At 39.9% G+C, this 19,751-nt stretch overlaps 1 protein-coding gene across 1 annotated transcript in view; it reads left to right on the top strand.

The window, feature by feature from the left end:
* Afdn (afadin, adherens junction formation factor) overlaps positions 1–19,751 on the top strand; it is a 133,951-nt gene that overhangs the window by 72,584 nt on the left and 41,616 nt on the right. The window contains 11 exon segments of the mRNA XM_038338341.1: positions 535–797; positions 3,181–3,250; positions 5,896–6,014; positions 8,605–8,666; positions 8,777–8,982; positions 10,598–10,618; positions 11,343–11,488; positions 11,778–11,872; positions 12,905–13,170; positions 14,431–14,574; positions 17,549–17,747. Of these exon segments, the coding sequence (XP_038194269.1) occupies positions 535–797; positions 3,181–3,250; positions 5,896–6,014; positions 8,605–8,666; positions 8,777–8,982; positions 10,598–10,618; positions 11,343–11,488; positions 11,778–11,872; positions 12,905–13,170; positions 14,431–14,574; positions 17,549–17,747 (1,591 nt within the window).

The raw sequence follows: 19,751 nt of genomic DNA, 5'->3' as shown, positions 1-19,751 counted from the left end.
GCTTGGCCAAATCACCTTTGTTCTTTACTTGTATAGGAGTAAATTGGTTGTGTTTTTAGTTCTGATTCATATGATTCATTAGTTCTTAACACAGTAGTAAAATGTAAATAAGATTTTTTTTTTTTGGTTTTTCGAGACATAAATAAGATTTTTTAAAGTGATAATTTTCTATATAAATTCATCTATTACCTAGTTAATGTTTAAGATGAGATGCTTTGTGTGTGTATTAGGGGCAGAGCCGTCCTGGGGTTGGAACTCAACGCCTCATGCAAATTGCCAAGGACCGTGCTACTGAACTAATTCCTGGGCTCCAGTCATATGATTAATAAAGCAGAGTTACAGTATGCTTGAAAACAAGTTCTTAAATGTTAAAAATGCCCAGGTATTTTGGCATAATTTTACACTATTAAGAGAGAAATCCACTTAAGAAAACAAAAGTCCAGTGCTTGTTAGACTGTGTTTATCATGGCTGAACTTGAATTTTTTAAACACTGTGTACTTGATGATGGAACTGTCTTTTCCTTCTTTCTTCAGTTGTTTGGCCCAGGAATTCAGCCCCATCACTGTGATCTCACTAACATGGATGGAGTGGTCACTGTGACTCCCAGAAGTATGGATGCAGAGACCTACGTGGATGGCCAGCGCATCTCAGAGACTACCATGCTGCAGAGTGGCGTGAAAGTGCAGTTTGGCACCTCACACGTGTTTAAGTTTGTGGACCCCATCCAGGACCACGCTCTTTCAAAGAGATCTGTGGATGGAGGCCTGATGGTCAAGGGCCCAAGACATAAACCTGGGTGAATGTGATAGCTCATCTTAAGGATTTTAGAGTGTTTTGGCTATAGAGTAATTTTAGCTATATGCAAATATCTTTATTTTCGGTTTTTATTATATTTTTTATTTTCTCTGTGCATGTGTGAGTGCATTTGTGTGTGCCTGCTTTTTCTGGCGTGAGAGGATATCTCACAGGCCTGTACTTCTCCTACCTGTGGGTCCTGTGGGTCTAATTCAGGTTGTCAGGCACCTTACTCACTCCCATTTCCCCATTCTTTTATTTCCACTTTTCAAAGATAAAAATGAAGGGTGTGGGATGTGGCTTAGTGCTCAAGAGCAGGTGCTGTTCTTGCAGAGGACCCAGTGTGGTTCCCAGCCACTGAGTCGGGCAGCTGTCTATAATGCCAGCTTCAGGGCTTCTGATGTATACTACAAACACGTGTTGTACATAGATACATGCAGGCAAAATATCCATGTAAAATAAAAATGAAGCTTAACTTCATGGATTGGGAGTTTATTGAAAATTTGCATTGCTTTTGGACTTAATCTTGAAATTGGAAGTTTTGACTGGTTTTAAAGTTTCTTACTTTTAAAGCTGGTCTGTTCTTTGGGCCATCACCATATGTAACCAGTAGTGTTTAAAACAGCTCTAATAACACAAGGGTGATCTATTAAGAATTCAGAACAATTTAGCTCCACCTAGTGTTCTCATGCGGTCTTGCAATGTAGTATGTTAAACTTATTATTATTATTATTATTATTATTATTATTATTATTATTATTGGTGAAGAGTAACTTTTCTTTTGGTTATAAGTTTGGAAACATATACTGTTAAGCTGCTTTGTTACCCATTTTATAGGTTAACAAAGTATTGATCATTGAGAGGTAGCCGCCATAACTCTTATGTTATTTACAAAAAACTTCTAAGTCTACAGCAGTGTAAACATAAGAATATAAACATAAATCAGCCTATAAATTGGTGTGTTAGTGGGCTCTACTACTGCCCCTTTGTTTTTCATGTAACCCTAACTGGCCTGGAACTGGCCTCAAACTCATGGAGACCCGCCCACCTAACCTCCATTGGTTACTGTCACAGATCTGACACTTTGGACCAGGTGCTATGGCTCAGAGTTAACATTTTTTTTTCTCCAGCGTGAACACATACTGACATGTGCTTGTTTAGGCAAAAAGATGATTGAAGTTTCACGTGGCGTGTATGAAGGGTTTCTAGTTTCTCACCTTGAGTTGCAGGGTTTTAGTTGTTGTTTTAATTTATGTACTTGGGTATACATAATACATGTGTGCAGGAATGTAGCCCAAGTCCAAGGTGACTTTGTACTGACTTAGACACCATCATATCATGACCTTTAGCTGTAAGAATCACACCTTCCCCACTACTCAGAATACAGTAATGACATGCAGGTGCTTGGTGCATCAAGGCCATAGTGTGTACATAATTCACAAACCAGTGTATCATCCACATCTCTGAAATACCCAAACTGATGTCTTGAAGACAGTCACACGCAGAAAGCTAATGATTATTTTGGCCTTTAGTAAAAAACTTCTTAGAAGTTACTATTTAGAGCATGGTATTGCTTTACGTTGCAAGATATTTTCTTAGAGAATTATGTAGAGGAATTTCTAATAGAAAGGTTGTTTAAATTTCAGCTTTGCTTGCATGTTTTAGTCTATTAATCAAGCTTTGAAATTAAACCATGTAGTTCTCAGATGTTAGAACAATCCAGAAGTAGCCATTGCCTTATTCTTATTGACCTACAGACACCTTTAGTCTCCTTTTCCACTTGGTTGGGACAAGTGTATTGTATTTACTTTTTAATATATAAAGAGATAGTTCCAGGACAGGCTCCGAAACTATAGAGAAACCCTATCTTGAAAAAAAAACATTATATATATAGTTTTTCTTGCCTCAGCTTGGTTCCTATTGAAAATACTATTTTTTTATTATTTTAAAGTTTTTATTACTTTCTTTATGTGTATGTGTTTTGCCTCCATGTATGTCTGTACCTGGTGCCCAGAGAAGCCAGAAGAGAGTGTTAGATCCCCTAAAATTGGAGTTGCAGATGGTTGTGAGCTATTCAGTTGCTGGTAATTGATCTCAAGCTCTCTGCAAGAGCAGCAAGTACTCTTAACCATAGAGCCATCTCTCCAGCCCCAGTTTTTTGTTATTAACATGTGGCTTTAAAAACAGTACTTACTCCGGGAGTGTGTGGTATACTTCCTGATAAGGAAAGATCGCATATTTCTGTCACTTTGTCTTAAAGTCTGTATTCCAAAATAAGTTTATTAATGGTCTTTGAACATTGGAATACTTATCTCTCTTTCTGTGTTAAGAGTACTACCTTGTTGGTTGAAATTTAATTTTTATATTTTCTTTCCATTCAATAGAGCTGTTCAGGAGACAACCTTTGATTTGGGAGGAGATATTCACAGTGGGACAGCATTGCCAGCAAGCAGGGTAGGTGATTATGGATTCGTGACCTGATCTTCTTGAGGGTTGGATGTTATAGGACACCCAAGAACAGAAGCTCCTTTGTAAAGACTTGACTTCACAGTAGCTTCTCTGCTGTATCTGCTCGCTTGTGGACATAAATGAATGGTAGCTAGCTGTCCCCTTTTCCTGAGGTCAGAAGACAGTGCCTTCTCTTTCTAGTGGGTAAGTGTGGTGCCTGTGCTGCTGCTGTGTGTATCTAACGTCTTGGGCCAGATCATGCTAAAGATAATGTGCCCTTGCTCCTCCCTTTACCACCCTTGATACGATACTGGATCTCAGTTGGTTACTCACTTCTGTAAGTCACTCCTCATTCCTGCATACACAAGTCATTTCTCTCTTCCTCTTGGTGATCTCTTCCTCGATTAAAGTCACTGTGAAACTTGGTGAGCTGAAACAGCAGCCCCTTCATTTATTGATAATTGTACGAACTAGTTTGAGTTTACTAGGGCAGCTGGTTTACTGGTCTTGCTACTGGTCCTTCATGTGACTGCAGTCATTTTTTCTGACTTTTATTGGTTGAAGCAAGTCAGAGCCAGATTTAAGGGGAAGAGGTCTTCTTGAGATGTGGTATGTTGGAGACCATGATTCAGCTAAGCCGGGAACATTGTCATACATATCAAAATATGACATAGGTTCTACTGATTCAGTTTGCTGATTTCCTCCAGTCTCTGTCCCCATTGTGCTATTACACAGTTCTTCGCATAATTTCTTGAAAAGAATCGTCTGAGGTTGACTGTTCATATGTTCTAAGGTTTGTTGCTTATACCAGGCTCCTGCCCTCTACTGTGTTTTCTGTGTTCTTGTTAAAATAGTGTCTACTTATAACCACTCTTTGATACATACTCTTCTGCTTCCAGGGTTGCTGTGTCTTTATCCCTGGGTCATGGCTTGGTGGCTCTTTCTCTGTTATACTTAGCTTCTAATAATTAGAGCGCTAAGCTGTCAGATCTAGGGCCCTGCCTCTTCTATGTATGCATGTTCCCTTGGTCACCTTGCCATGTTGCCTAAGATTACACCATTTGACAGTCACTATCCCTTAATGTGTGCCCTTGACCCTGGTCTCCCCAAACTGAAATCTTCAGAGATTGATTGACTTTCTATTACATATCTGATAGGTATTTCAAATTTAACATAGCTTATTAAGCCTGTCTTTTTTTTTTTAAACTTATTTCTCATTTTCTTCATTTTAGTAAGTTATATCACCAACTATGGCTTTGCCTAGCTGAAGTCTGCCCCAGGTTGCCTTTGCTTTCTTTCCTTTGCACAACTCCTGTATGAGGGCTGTCATACCCTTTTTCTCTGGCTGTGACGCATCCACATGCCTCTGTGTAACTTACTTATTAGTGCTCAGTACTCACGTAAGGGACAGTGCAGTTTTGTGAGCAGCAGTTCCTCTCAGTAATACTGGCCAGTCCTTGGCTGGCTGTCATTGCTCTTGAATTTTAGAGACGTGCATTTGGTTCTGTTGGAGCCCTGCTGTCAGTCTGGTACCTTTTCCAACCCACACATCATGGCCTTCACCCTGTCTTCACAACTTCTGATACTATGATTTCTCTCCTTCCATGGGTATTGCGAGTAGTATCTTCCCCTCCCCCTCATACTCTGTTCTTATGTGTGCCCTCTTCTCTCATCTGAGTCTCTTATTTTTTGTTTTTACATGGTCCTTTCTTGTCTTAGCCCATCCTCCTGATGAGGTTCTTGAGCAGCGTCCAGTCATACTACTACATGTAAGACTTTTGTGTAACTATTATTACTACCTGGTATCTCTGCTTGCTAACTGATGATGTGACCTGTGAACTCTGGACACAGGGATCCTGTTTCATGAATTATTGTTGTACCTCTAATGCTTTGATTAGTACCATTCAGCAACAGAACCTTGGCACATACAAGTGAATAAATACTTGAGAGGCCAAGCAGACCTTCTCTTGTAAGAATATATACTCAACATAGAGGGAAAATGAAAGTCCATTGCCCAGAGTATATAGGTGACTCTTGCTAACATTGGTGGACCCTTTCCAGAGTACTTAGGTCATAGGGAGGCAGGTGTGCCTATGCCTTTGTGTTCACTTATGTGTTTCAACTGAACTATTAGACTTTTGTCTGTCTGCATACCTTTCTGTACTGTGTTATACTGTTAATTGTGAGCGTTTTTTTTCTTAAGTCACTTAAAAATAATTCTTTAGTATACAAGCATATAAACATACCCGAATTTATTTTTCCATTGCCATTACTGGTCATTTATAAGTTTTTTTTTTTTTTTTTTTAAGTTTTAAAGCCTAAAAATAGTGCCATCTGTTGGCCAGTTTTATTTTTGTGAATGTAACTTGGGGAAGTAAAATGACTTTTATTTCAAAATCATTTTGTCTTTGTATTTTGTTGCTAAAGTCTATTCCTTGCTATTTGAAAAAAAATGGCCGTTTTCATGTTCTTGCATTCACTGCTATGAGCCTCTGGCCCAGTGTCCTCCGTGTTTCTGAACTATCTGTTCTGTGCCCTCACCTTCCCTGCATAGCAGCCCCACATCTGATTTCTGCCTACAGCGCCAAGTGTGAAGCTTGCCTGGCTGGGGTGTGAGGTGTTCTAAAACACTGTGGCTTCCTTTGGAACAGAGCACGACTAGACTGGACAGTGACAGGATGTCCTCTGCCTCCAGCACCGCTGAGCGGGGGATGGTGAAACCCATGATCCGACTGGACCAGGAGCAAGATTATCGCCGGAGAGAAAGCAGGTAATGCACTGTGACTGAGTGTGAGAGAAGTGAGCACCCCTGGAGGCTTTGGGGTAAAGATTGCTGAATTTATAGATTTAGCCAGCAGTGTTTAGAAAGTTTGCTAGGCTTTTATGAGTATTTTTATATTACTGAATTGAAGAATAAAATGAATGTTTAGTAATTGCATTCCTTCCTTTCCACAGAGTAGCCTTGCTGATACAGATACATTGAGTTTCACTTTCTCTTTTAAGTTGGCTGCTCTATAGCATATAGAGAAAGGAGTTTTCATAACTCCTTTAGTATGTGATCATTTTTATGGAGAGAATTATTGTATCCATCTCTAGAAGAAATTAAAAATATGTAAAGACAAAAATAATTTTGGAGAGACATTTCTGTGTCCCAGACTCTCATGTGGTCTGTCTCCCTGCTGAGGCAGAGAGTGAGTTACTTTCCTTTACATTGTTGCCTCATTTCTCATAGCATGGAGCTTCTCTGCTTTCTGTTTTCTTTTATGCTTTTTAATATGTTACCTTCTTCATAAATCAGGATTCTCTTAAGTATGTAGCAGACTGTGTCCCACCTACTCACTGTTACGTGACACCATAGGACTTAGAGCCATAGAAGCCACTGATGGGGAGAAGGAAACACGGTATGAACTCTGTATGTTGTTGGCAGGGAGCTGAGAATACTATTGACCTGTTACAGGGTTTTGAAAAAGGGGTTTTTTCTGTTCTTGTCAGAGATCCAGAACAGATGGTTAGCAGAAACAGACTTCCCTACAGTTAGAGTCAACAGTCAGTTCATAAAAAGTCTTGTTACTTTGCCATCCTCCAGCAGAGGGCACTGTATATCACAGGATTATTAATAAATTCAGTCCAATAATGAAATATGTAGTTATCAGCAAGTATCATAATATTTTCTTCTGGTTTTTTGACTATTCATGTAAGATTTTTTGGGAGGGGCAGTGTGATTATTAGTGTCATAAAAGGTAGTTCTCTTTCTGTGTTTACACTTGTTTTAGGTGGTCTAGAGTAATGGGTTACGGTGTCTGCCACGGTGAAGGGTTGAATCAGTGTTGGTTCTCTTCTTGGTTTGTTTGTCCTGGTGTATAGTCCTCGGCGGCCTTGGATCTCAGTGTGTGTGTGTCAGACATATCTGGAACCCATAGAGATCCTTCTGTCTCTACCTCCCAAGGATAGCTCCCAAGGATGCTACCACATTTGGCATGAGTTGGTATGATCACAGTCATGTGGCTATATGTGATGGAGAAGTGTGACTATTCACTTAGGTGGAAAGAGGAGAGAGAAACCATATAAATAAGTAAATATGTTCTAACAAAATAACCATGTGAAGGCTAATTAAAATTATTTCTTATAAAAAACATTTTGATAATTTCATGCAAGGTAAGGCTAGTACTAAAAGTTTTATTATTTACTCTAGGGATGCTGTTTCTTGATATTAAGACAGGATGGAAACAGAAAAGCTTTCTTCTAATTCCTAATTCACATTTCACATTGATAATGCTGAAGTTAGCAGTGCTTAACTGGCATAGTATAAAAGTCTAAGTCATTTTAACAAATAGGTTTAAAATTATAATTTTAAGCAAGTACATACATTCTTTTGAGTGTTGGGAGTGACTTTTTTTAAAAAATAATCAACATTTTTTTCCTTTTCCAGTTAATATAAACCCTTTACTAAATTTGTCAAAACAATGAAATGAATAATTTCTATAGTTTATGCAAACTAATTCTTTTAAAAATTTGAAACTCCCTGCAAGGCAAGGTGGTTATACACTGTTAATTGTGGAGGCAAGCGGGTCTCTGTGAGTTTGAGTTTGAGGCCAGCCTGATCTACATAGTGGATTCCATGCCAGCTAGGGCTTTATGGTGAGACCATGTCTAAAAAAAAAAAGTATACTTTTAGTATAAGATCTGTATTGAAATAATCATGCTTTTAAATCATTATTTTCCCAAATTCTTAAGGTAAACTCAAATTGTTAAATTACAGACTGGAATAAACATTGAATAATATAGTTTAATGGAAAGAATTTTGCTTTTAAAATGATAATAATTTGTGTTAACTTACATTGTGTTCTGTTTTTCTTTAGAGTATGTGCATGCGTGTTTATATTTATGTGTGTGTTATAAGGGTGCTGGGATTCAAACTTGGTTCTCAGCATTTTTTTTAACCGTTAAGCAATTTCTCCAGTCCCTTGGTTTTGTTTTTTTTTTTTTTTTTTTTTTTTTTTTTTTGTTCATCTTTCCTGCTGTGAGAGAATGAGGAGAATGGAGCTGTTTCCAATGGAAGAGAATATTTCAGTTAGCTGGTCTGCAAATACTAGAAACCTGTATCTTCTCACTGTTACCTGAGCTGGGTGGCTTAGATCCTTGTCTTCAACATGCAGTGCTCATTAATAATCTAGACGCGTGGATATTACCTGCCTTCTGTCCAGTCTGAATGTGTGACTGGGGGAACTGAAGAGGCTCTCTAGCTACTGTCTATGGTGTAGCCCTTCAGAACTCCACGTGGAAACAAGTGGCAGACAGTGACATTGTTAGCTGTTGACCTTACTTTAAGGCAATTTAAGTGATGTCAGTTTTTCTTTTAGAACCCAGGATGCGGCTGGGCCTGAGCTGATCCTGCCTGCCAGCATTGAATTCAGGGAAAGCTGTGAGTCCTTTTAGATCCTGCTACTAGTGAATGAGTTCTTGTTCCACTTTTCTCCAGATGACATTCAGACTTTCTGTTCATTTTTCTTCTTTTCTAAAATCTTTTTACAGCGGAAGATTCTTTTTTGTCCGCCATTATAAACTATACCAATAGCTCTACAGTTCACTTTAAGTTGTCACCGACATATGTGCTGTACATGGCATGCCGGTATGTATTGTCCAGCCAGCACAGGCCCGACATCAGCCCTGCAGAGCGCACGCATAAGGCCATTGCTGCTGTCAACAAGATGGTGAGCATGATGGAAGGGGTCATCCAGGTGAGCGTCCGCCCAGCCAGCCGTCTTGTTAGTTTCTGTGATGTTTCCAAAATGCTGATTGCAAGTTTGCCTCTATAGCCTAGGAGTCTTTTTAAAAAAATAAATAAAATGCATGGCTTTTAAAGTCAAAAGTAAATAAAAACTTTTTTAAACTTTTCTGGAAATTATAGAATAAATGAAGATAAATTATATGTTGCAGCACAATCATCTTAAAATTAGTCACTGAGAAAGTGCTGAGGTGATGGTCAGTTTTCTTTGAGTTTTTTCTAAATTACTGAAGTGAAATCCACACAGTGTATGTGTGCAGCTGTACCTTGAGAATGTCACCAGTGCCAAGAGGGTAGCTATCCTCCCTTCCACAGGCCATGGTGTCTGCTGTCAGGCACTTGCTTCTTTCTCACGAGCTTGCTGTGGTGTTGGGAGTGTGTAGTTGTGACCTCTAGATGTAGGGCTGCTGGGTTTGAGCGTGAACTTCACTGGGGATGGACTTCTTTCACAGCCCTGCTACTCACAATCCATAGTGGATAAAATTGACACAGCTGTTTTTTATATTCAGGTAGTTTGAGGATTTAATTGTAAACATTATTATAAGTAAGTTTATAGACTTTAAACTTTTTCTAACTTAACCAGTGCCTTTATTCCGCTAAGAAAGTAATATTGCAATGTTAAATACTTTGGTTAAATGGTTTGATGATTTAAAAAAAAATATCCTGGCAGTATAATTTGTGGGAAACTGAGATGGTCTTTTAATGCTCTGAGTTGTTTTTAGTAAAAAGTCAACAGTTCTCCACAAATGTTTGTTTTACATATGAGTGGCTAGCACAGTAGGAGTTTGATGGACTTGTCCAAGCTAAAGAATAGGTAAAAAGGAAGTCACTTTATATGGCTATTTTGTTATTCTGGTATCATCACTTTATATATAAACAAACAGATGTCCTTTTAAGTTATCATTCATAGTCATTGTCTGTCTCTTGCCATGTGTGGACTGTGGTACTTCAACCACCAAACCGCCTTTGAGAACTTGTCCTTGCTGTTGTCTGCTAGTGAGGACTTTGACTGCTATCTAGGAAAGGCTTTCAAACATCAGAGTAGGTTCATTGTAAAACACTCTGTTGGTGGAAACAAATTACGACAGCAAATAATTTCAAGAAGTAATTTAAGTTCTATTTTTAAAATTTATTCCCTTTAGTATAGCTGTAATATGAATTCTTTATTTATTTTTAAGATTTTCTGCTTTTATTTTGATTGTTTTTCTTGGTCTTTTCATTCTCATTTCATAATTAATTCCGGGGAATGGACTCCTTTACCTTTAAGTAGTAAATCCACAGTATCATTTTAAAAAAGTGTTTGGAAGTCCTTCCTTTGCATGTCTTCCAAATAAATCAGTATGTTCATTTGTGTTTTATTATGACATCTTTATAAACTATAAAACTCAGTTGTGCGAATGGTAAGAACATGAAACCAACCCTTTATGTCAAATAACTTGGGAATAACTAAGTGTCGTACCTCATGTCGTACCTTCATGTTAGTGTTTTAATTTTTTTAAACTATCATGATTGTTTACAAGTTTCTTTCTCTCGTTCTGCTTGATTTCCCCTCGTCTGTTTTTCTCCAGGAAGTAGACCAGGTTGATCAGGTAGGAAATGCTGCTGGGAGCTGATCCTAGCTGTGTTGGCTTAGCTGAGTTTCTCATGCTGCTTCCATTACAAATATGATCCTACAAAACCTGGACTGAGCAGTTCATAACCCTCATTCAGCAACTGAAACATGCAGTACTAAAATCCTTTTTGACTGTGCAACTTTATCAGCATTTCATAATTTCTGCTTAATGCACTTCAGTGTGGATATGAAATGACAAAAGTTCTGTTTCTTCTCTATTATTTATCCTTGGTTTCTATTCTTTGGATCTCATCTAAGGTTGCCTGGCCTGCAAATGTGGTCGGGAGAGGACGTGATAGATCAGTACTTGATACTGAGTTGCATGGTGTCCAAGCCAGTGACTACAAGTATCAGGGTGGCAGTGGGTAACCATGGATACATGTGTGTATGATACACAGATTACCAGATAATGCATAATCTTCAATTTGATTTGGTAATACATGATATCTCCATTCTCTACTGATTCTGCAAATTACATCTAATTAGACCAGTATGTCTGTGTCCATGCATCCCAAGATGCTGCAGTGGTTATTTACTTCCGTTGCTCTGCATGCACCTAAATTTCTTTGCAAGTATCTGGTATCTGTGGTAAATACCTGGTGAAGATGGGAAGGTACTGGTCTATCTTCAGCTTTTCAGGAGCATTCCTATTTATTTCTAATTTTTCTAATGCCTGGAATGGAAATGTTTTCTGTCCACAGAAACAGAAGAACATTGCCGGGGCACTTGCTTTCTGGATGGCAAATGCATCTGAACTTCTCAACTTCATCAAGCAGGACCGAGACCTTAGTCGGATCACACTAGATGCCCAGGATGTTTTGGCACACTTGGTTCAGATGGCATTTAAGTAAGAAACACATTCTGGAAAGAGTTAACTTATATGCTTCCTGTTCTGTTTTCAGAACTAATACTAAAGATTTTCATTTAACTAATTGAAGATGTGTACCGAGAAGCTTGGGAAAGAAAATGTGCTGACTTAGAGCACTGCACTCTGGGACTCCATTCCAGTGTCCCTCAGTGTAGTTTTTGTTATTTTTAGTAGAAAATATTCTTAAAGAATAAAGATTGTCTCAATAAAAGGTCTTAACACTATCTGTGCAAACTTGCTAAGGTTATGAAAATTAATGTATTTTCAGGTACTTGGTTCACTGTCTTCAGTCAGAGCTTAATAACTACATGCCAGCCTTTCTGGATGATCCCGAGGAGAACAGTCTGCAAAGACCAAAAATAGGTGAGGGTCTGTGTGCCTTCCTCCACTATTTACCTTAATTTAACTTGGTATCTTTTGTTTTGTTTTGTTTAGTTTTTAAGAATTTTTAAAAATCTTTAAGTATATGTGCGTTTCGCTTGATTATTTGTACCATATTAAGAGTTACAGAATCCAGAGAGGGTGTCAGGTTTCTTGGACTGAATTACAGGCTGTTGTGAGCCATCATGTGGGTGCAGGAGCCGAGGGAGCTGGCTGAGCCTCTCTCCAGTTCCTAGTTTTGTTTGTTTTTGATGCCGCCGACCTTTGTCTGGTAATGGCCCAGCAAACTTCTGCTGTGCCATTCTGCTAAGGACAATGCTTTAATTTTTAATTTTTTTATGTATATGAGTTTTGACCGCATGTATGTTTGTGTCTAGTGCCCACAGAGGCCAGACAAGGTCATGGGATTCCCTGGAACTAGAGTCACAGATGGCTGGGAACTGAACCTGGCTCTTCTGCAAGTGCAGCTAGTACTCTTAGCTTCTGAGCCACCTCTTCAGCCCTTAAATTTATCTTAATGTTGAATATATTGTTATATATTGAAAATATATATAAGGGTGTGTTTCTTTTTTTAAGATTTATTTATGTTATATGTTTGTATGAGTATATGCTGTGGGTGCCAGTACCCAAGGAGGCCAGAAGAGGGCATTAGAGCCCTAGAGTACCTGCAGCTGGGAAAGGAACTTGGGTCTCCCAGAAGATCAGCAAGTGTTCCTAACCATTTAGCCGTCTTTCCAGCCCCAGGGTAGTTTCTTCAATGTCTTATTGGATTTCTAAGTTAATTTATGAATAGTTTTTGCTATATTGGTAATACTTAAAAAGTCTTCTAGATGAATTTATATTTGAATTGTGGTTAGTTAGTAACTGCATGTATTTGAGACTACATCCCTGCTTTTTGTTTGAATTTGACACTTCTCAGTTAATTGCTACAACTCCCTATGTCTAAAGTTGGTATGACTCAGAAGGTCTGCAATGACATCTGGTCTCTGGACTTTTCTTCCATGTCCTGAACAGATGACGTGCTGCATACACTCACCGGAGCCATGTCCTTGCTGAGGCGCTGCAGGGTCAATGCTGCCTTGACCATCCAGCTGTTCTCCCAGCTCTTCCATTTTATCAACATGTGGCTGTTCAACAGATTGGTGACTGACCCAGATTCAGGCCTGTGTTCTCACTACTGGGGAGCAATTATTCGCCAGCAGCTAGGGCATATTGAAGCCTGGGCAGAGAAGCAGGGACTAGAGCTGGCAGCTGATTGTCACTTGAGCAGGATTGTGCAGGTGTGTACAAGGTTGGACTCCATTCTCTGTGCTTCTCCCTCTTCCCTGTTAATGTATTTGTGGTGAATTTCAGATTTTATAATGGACAAGAACTTGGGTTCAGTCTTTTTCTCGTCACATATAGTCAGGCAGTGATGTGGCAAAACCTTGGCTGCTGTAACAAAGCAGCTAAAACTCAATGTCTTAGCAGGCGTTTATTACCTTCCACTTCTGGAAACTAGAGCTCGGAACCACAGTGCTAGCCATGTGAGCACCTTTTGAGGAACTGTTACAGATCTGTTCTACCGCCCTCTGTTGGCTTGCCCAACGTAGGCATTTGTTGGACAGTTTTGCCGTAGTCTTTATGTGGCATTCTTGGGTACGTCTGTCCAAGTGTCTGTTTTGTATAAGAGCACCAGTAGCACGGCCCTCCTTTTTCAACCAATGGTATAAACAAGGTCCCTTTTCTGTAATACTCAGGCCTCCAATATCAGAATTTCAAGGATCATTATTCACCCTATAACAAGGTGTATAAACAGTAGGATAGCAATTTCATTGAAGTGTTTTTGTTGAGATCAGCAAGATATACTTTAGAAAGCCTTATACGGAAGTATAGATGATAATTAGTTAGCAAGTCATATTCTGCTATCTTAACAGCTCTCAGAGAAAGCTTTAGATTCCAGTGTCTAGGAACTGCTTTTTATAACTAAGGGAATAAGTATGTGCAACCTCAAAACATACAACATTTAGAATCTTTTCTAATGTATTAGCTTTTGTTTTTTATACCTTCATCTCCTCTAAAGGTATTCCTTATCCTGAGAAACTAGTTAGCTCTCCACTTTTATCAAAATTTGTATCAGCAAGATTCTCTTATTCCTACAATTGATCATCTGGATTACTTTATAAATATTCAGACTTTCAAAGAGACCTTTATAAGTGTATTATAAGCATTGATACTTAGATCAAATTATGTTAAACATAAAAACTAAAGTAAATCCAAGAGGCTATTTTGAAGAACCTTCAAAAGTATGTTTGTAGTTTAATATGTGTTGCTAAATGTTAATGCCTCTTTATAAGCATTCTGCATTTCAAAACCAAATTAACAACTTTATTAGCTTAACTACTGTTAGAAAAGGGTTTTATGTTTGGTGTTACTGGGAATTTGAACTCAGGACCTCACATATGATGCTGAGTATGAGCTCTTCCACTAACCTACTCTCTCAGCCTTAATGAAAAAATATTTTTAGTATCATACTTCATAATATTTATTCTTTTAAATAGGCTACTACTTTGCTTACCATGGATAAATATGTGCCTGATGACATTCCAAATATAAACAGCACATGCTTTAAGTTAAATTCTCTGCAACTTCAAGCCTTATTACAAAATTACCACTGTGCACCTGATGAGCCTGTTATCCCTACGGTAAGTGAATATTACCATGATGCCATGTAGTGTGGGCATGTCTGCACAGGAAGGTTAGGATGAAGGGGGAAGAAAAGGAAAGCTTTCTCAGTGATGTGTCAGTAGTTAGCTTACCTAAAATTATCATAGGAGATCATTTTACTCTGAAGCCTTAGCTGTTCAATGCAAAGAATATAGATTATGTAAGCATTTTAAGAAAGAAATTATTTAATTTGGGACATTGCTTCTTAGGAAATTTTTGGAAGGACTAGAGGAAAGGAAGTTTAAAGCACTGTGCTTGAGTTCTGGAGAGCCAGATCTGCTCTTAAAGCTTTAAGGATTCTTTTCCTATACCATATGTGCATTCCTGCCATCAGCAGCAGCATAAGTCTTCACTGCCACAGCAGTCTTCCACAACCAGTCTCGCTCAGAAGAGAGCCTGGGATTTTATGTATACTGATCTCATACTGTAATAAGGACGTCAGGGTAAGAAATCCATCCATAATATCTATCCTTATTGATTGTACCACAGATGCTACCATCTTAAGTTAATACCTGGGAGAAATAGTTGAAAGAAAAGATTTGGCCTCAGGGTTTCTGAGTTTCAGTCCCTGATCATGGACTGGAGTAAGGGAGAGGACAGGACTGTGAAGAAGATGCTGTGAATGAGCTGCTTGCTCCCTGCGTCAGGAAACAGAAAACTTGTGGAGCTCTGTCCTTTGGTCATAACATGGTGTTGCCATCTTAAAATTAGAGGAGCTGATAATCTACACTAGACCCTTAAGACACAGGATTGAGCCCACTAACATTGTGTAGTGGAATAGGGGGGAGGACTCACAGGATTCCTTGTCCACCTGAAGGCTATATGAACAGGTAATAATTTCTGGTGCTTGGGAAACTCCTCTATGGTGGTATACCTACCTATAAGTTGCCCATGCTGATTTTAATGGGTAACCCCATTTAAAAATTTACCATGCCAGGCTTGGGTAGAATCATTTTTTTGACCTGTTCTTTCTTTGTATATACAGGGTAAGTATATATGGACTCTTCAGTTAAAAAAAAAAATTCAAATACAGGAAGGGGTCCATTAAAGATCAACTCTCACACCCACCCCACCCCCAACGACCTTTTTCCAGTTAGACCTAATTTTTCCTGGTTCCACCATTTCGTGATAATCCATTCAAATTTTGAATTCACCAACTATTAATCCATTGAAAAAGACAAGAGTCCTTTTGACCTAATCATTTCTCCAAAGCCTCACTTCTTTCATATGGGTAGCAAGATGATGGGGGACTTCAGCCAATCGAGTGCTGTATAAGATGTGTGTTGTCGTTCCCCCCCCCCCCCCCAAATAGCCTATAAAACCATCGATGTGTGCTTGTTTTCTCTCTTTGGTTTCCTGCGCTCCTGAATCGCTGGAACCCTGGCTTTTGTAAGTTCCCCTTCTTTCCTTTATTAAAGCTGAATATTTTATATTAAAGCTAGTCTGGTTAATTCTGCCTATCGACCACGCCCCATTAATTGCCGCCCAATGTGGGGCTTTTTGGATACTTTCCCTTTGGCTCTCAGCCTTCGGCTGCTGGCCTTGCTGGAGACCTCTCGGCGGGGGGCCTCCTTCTCCAGCTGCGGAACAATCTTGGCCACTGCTGCCAGCTTGTGCAGCCACCTCTGCCCAACGAGCGCTCGTGGCCCTGCTGCCATTCTAGCCAGCTACAGCATGCTCCCGGCCGGCTGCTGCTGCTGAGGAAAAAGCACGGCTCAGAGCGAGTGCCACCCCCCACCCCGGCCGCCCCATAAATGCAAGCCCTCAATCCATAAGCCTTTATGTGTGCTTCAGATCCAAGCCATACCATCTACATCTGAACCAGCTGTGTCTAGATTATGCTAGTTGGCGGATAAGTGAAGTTCAGTATTGAGTTATAACAATAAAAGACAGGTACAAAATAGCCAGCAGATGAAAATAACCCAGTTAGCAATACAGTGCTCCAGAAAACCATGTTACAGTGATGTGAGGAATGTTTCTACAGTGAAGAATGAATTGTCGTTGCCTCCACAATGAGCATGAATATTACGATGCAGTTGTTGCAAAAGAAACTGTATGTGTATGCAAAATATATGCAGTGGCTTCCAGCTAGTTAATTTCAAGAATAGACAAAACTCTGTGACATTATAAGCCTGGGCAGTTGACCCTATATGGAAAAGGAAGATGGTGGTAGAGCCCAGGGCTGCTTTGCTCCTGATACTGGAGTTGTGGGGGAAATGAGCTGGGATCTTCATTTTAATAGATCATACAATTAAGACATTTGAGCTTCACGTGTTTGTTTTCTTTCTCACTATTCTCCACCTCCAGATGTGTGTGTATATGTGTGTTTCAGGACTATTTGGTAATATAAATTATCTATAAACCCCCAATTCTGCAGCTCTTTTATTAATAGACTTCTAATCATAGATATTTTTGTTACTGTTTTTTAATAGTTATTTCATAAGGTTTTCGGTATGGAATTTCATGTTTTTTAAAAATAATTATTTACAACTTAATATGTGCAAATAAATCAACTTCTTTGGACAAGAGAAGAGCATCTTTTACTTTTTGGGGGGAGGGGGTTGTTGTTTTGTTTTGTTTTGTTTTGAGACGGTTTCTCTGTGTAGTGTAGCCCTGGCTGTCCTGTCCTGGAATTCATTTTGTAGACCAGGCTGGCTTTGAACTCAGAGACTTGCCTGCCTCTGCCTCCTGAGTGCTGGAATTAAAGTTGTGCGCCACCACTGCCCAGCGAGAATATCTTGTGGTAAAACAGTGTTTTAAAGCCATATGTAGTTGTGAGTTAATCAGCCTCTTGTTCTGTCTTTAAGTATTGTGTGTTGGGTGTGTGAGTACCTTGTGAAGCCAACTTTCTTTATCCTATTGAGTGTGCTCTCCCCGAGGTCATGTCTGTGACACAGCAAAGTGCTTCCCATTGTCAGAATCTCTTGATGAGTCAGTATCTGTTTTTTGCAGGATCTCATAGAAAGTGTTGTGGCTGTTGCTGAGAACACAGCTGATGAGCTTGCCCGCAGTGATGGCAGAGATGTTCAGTTGGAGGAGGACCCTGACCTACAGCTACCTTTTCTTTTGCCAGAAGATGGATATTCCTGTGATGTCGTCAGAAACATTCCAAATGGTTTACAAGAATTTTTAGACCCTTTGTGCCAGAGAGGTAAATACCACTTGTCATACCTCAATTGGAGCACGCAGCTGGGTTCAAGGGAGCTTTGCACTAGCTCTCTGAATGACAGGCCTATGGAACTGTGCCTAAGGAAACTATTCCTATGACTCAAGAGAGTTTCACTGAGATGAAAGATCTCACATGCCCAGACACAACCCATGTGGGTGTGTTGTGTTCCTTGATTGAGCACCTGCTCTCTTCCCACACGGTGCCATAACAAGGGACCTTTGATTACACCTTTCTCCTGGCAGCACAGGCTCCCAGGGTTCTGAGAGATCCTAGCTCACTGCCCGTCATCCGAACTGTTACGGGCTGGTCACCCTTGCTTCCTTTCCGTTCTTCCTCACAAAGTGAGCTAAGAGGCGTGACAGTGGACAGGTTGCCTGTTGAGGGAGGCTCTGAGTGCCCAGTGTCCTGTCACAGCTTCTGGGGCTACCGCCTCAGGCAGACGTGTAGCTGTCTCCAGCTTTTGCCTGACTGCCTCTGTGACCTTTAATATACTGTTTTGCTGGTCTATGACAATTATAAAAAACTTTTAAGTGGGCTTTGAGGCAATACAAATTTTAATCTACTCTGCTACATTTTTTTTACAATGTAGAGAATAACAGATGAGTAGGAAAGTAAACCCAAAGTATAGGGGTTCAATTAAATGACAAATAGTAAGACTAGTGAAGGGACTATGGCCATAGATAAATGTAGTGTGTGATTTTTTTTTTTTAATTTCAGTGACTATTTCACCACAAAAAATATATTTTAGATCTTCAGAAGTATAGTGACGAAAAAAAATCATGGCATTGAGAGATTACCTCTTCACATGAACTCTGTGGTTGGCACAGCAGTTTGTGCTTTAGCTCTCCTAGCATGTCTGCTGTGCTCAGACACGAAGTCCAAGGTTGGGGAAGCAGGGTGAGGCCGTTGAGGAGAACTGTGACGCTTGAAGGAGAGTGGATGTGTTTAGGCCTGAATCCTCATTTATGGCACAGGGAGACCTGTGTCCAGATAGATAGGGAAACTGAGCCCTGCTGCAGTAGTCTGAACATTCTAGGCATCCATCTTTAACAAAGAAACTTAAGCCTGCATTAGGAACACAGTAAAGTGGCTTGACTGCTTGCTAAAGATGTACTTAAAGGTGTGTTTCTACGTGCGCATCTCAGCAGAGCAGGTCGGTAGGTACTTTATCCCCAGGAGTGAGTCTTATCTGTTACTTCTGTTGATAGGCAGTCGAGCTGCTCATGAGAGAGACGTGTCTAGAGATGCTTCCAGAGGCTTTTCCATCAAGACTGTGTACAGAGCCAGGGACGAGGGTGCTAGTTTGTTGTAAAGGGGTGTGAGCATTATGCCTCCCCAGTGAAGCTGTGTCTGAGGGTTGTATCTTATCTTCCAGGGCGTGTGTGAGTCTTCTCTTCCCAGTGGTGGTATGAGGATTGTCTTCACAGTGCTGAGTTACTGTAGCTTTGGTTTGGCGGGGCTTCCTCACTCCTGTCCATACTCACCTAGGCATGCTTCATGCTGACACTCAGAAACGTGTTAATTAATGTTTTGTAAATAAGTAAGCTAGGAGACTAATCTGCTCCGACTTTGCAGTGGACATAAGTTATAAATGTGCTGGTTTTGTCTTGTGCACCATGGGTATTTGCCGTATGGAAACTGTGAGGTCTTAATTTGATGAAGAGTTTCCTTCATATCTTCCCCTAGGCTCTCTTGGATAAGTGATCTTAGGCCAGTTGGTATTTCATTCTGGTTTTGACAACCATGTATTTTATACATATTGGATGTTTATAGTTCATTCAGCCTAGCGCACAGATGCCTTTTAAGGTGTAAAGTGGGCTGAGTATTTTGACATCAGTGTTTCTTGATTCTTTACACTCTACTCTTGGTAAACTGATTAAAGAACTACTGTGCACTCTCACCCCCCCCCCACTCTCCCCTACCCCCCAATGCTGTGCAGTTCTGTGAAAGACTAAACCAGCCCAGCCCATTCTGGGTTCTGATGAG

This window comes from Arvicola amphibius, chromosome 8, assembly GCF_903992535.2.
Source record: "Arvicola amphibius chromosome 8, mArvAmp1.2, whole genome shotgun sequence".
Classification (NCBI taxonomy): Eukaryota; Metazoa; Chordata; class Mammalia; order Rodentia; family Cricetidae; genus Arvicola; species Arvicola amphibius.
Note: the sequence above shows the minus strand (reverse complement) of the source record. Positions and strands in the feature narration are given on the sequence as shown.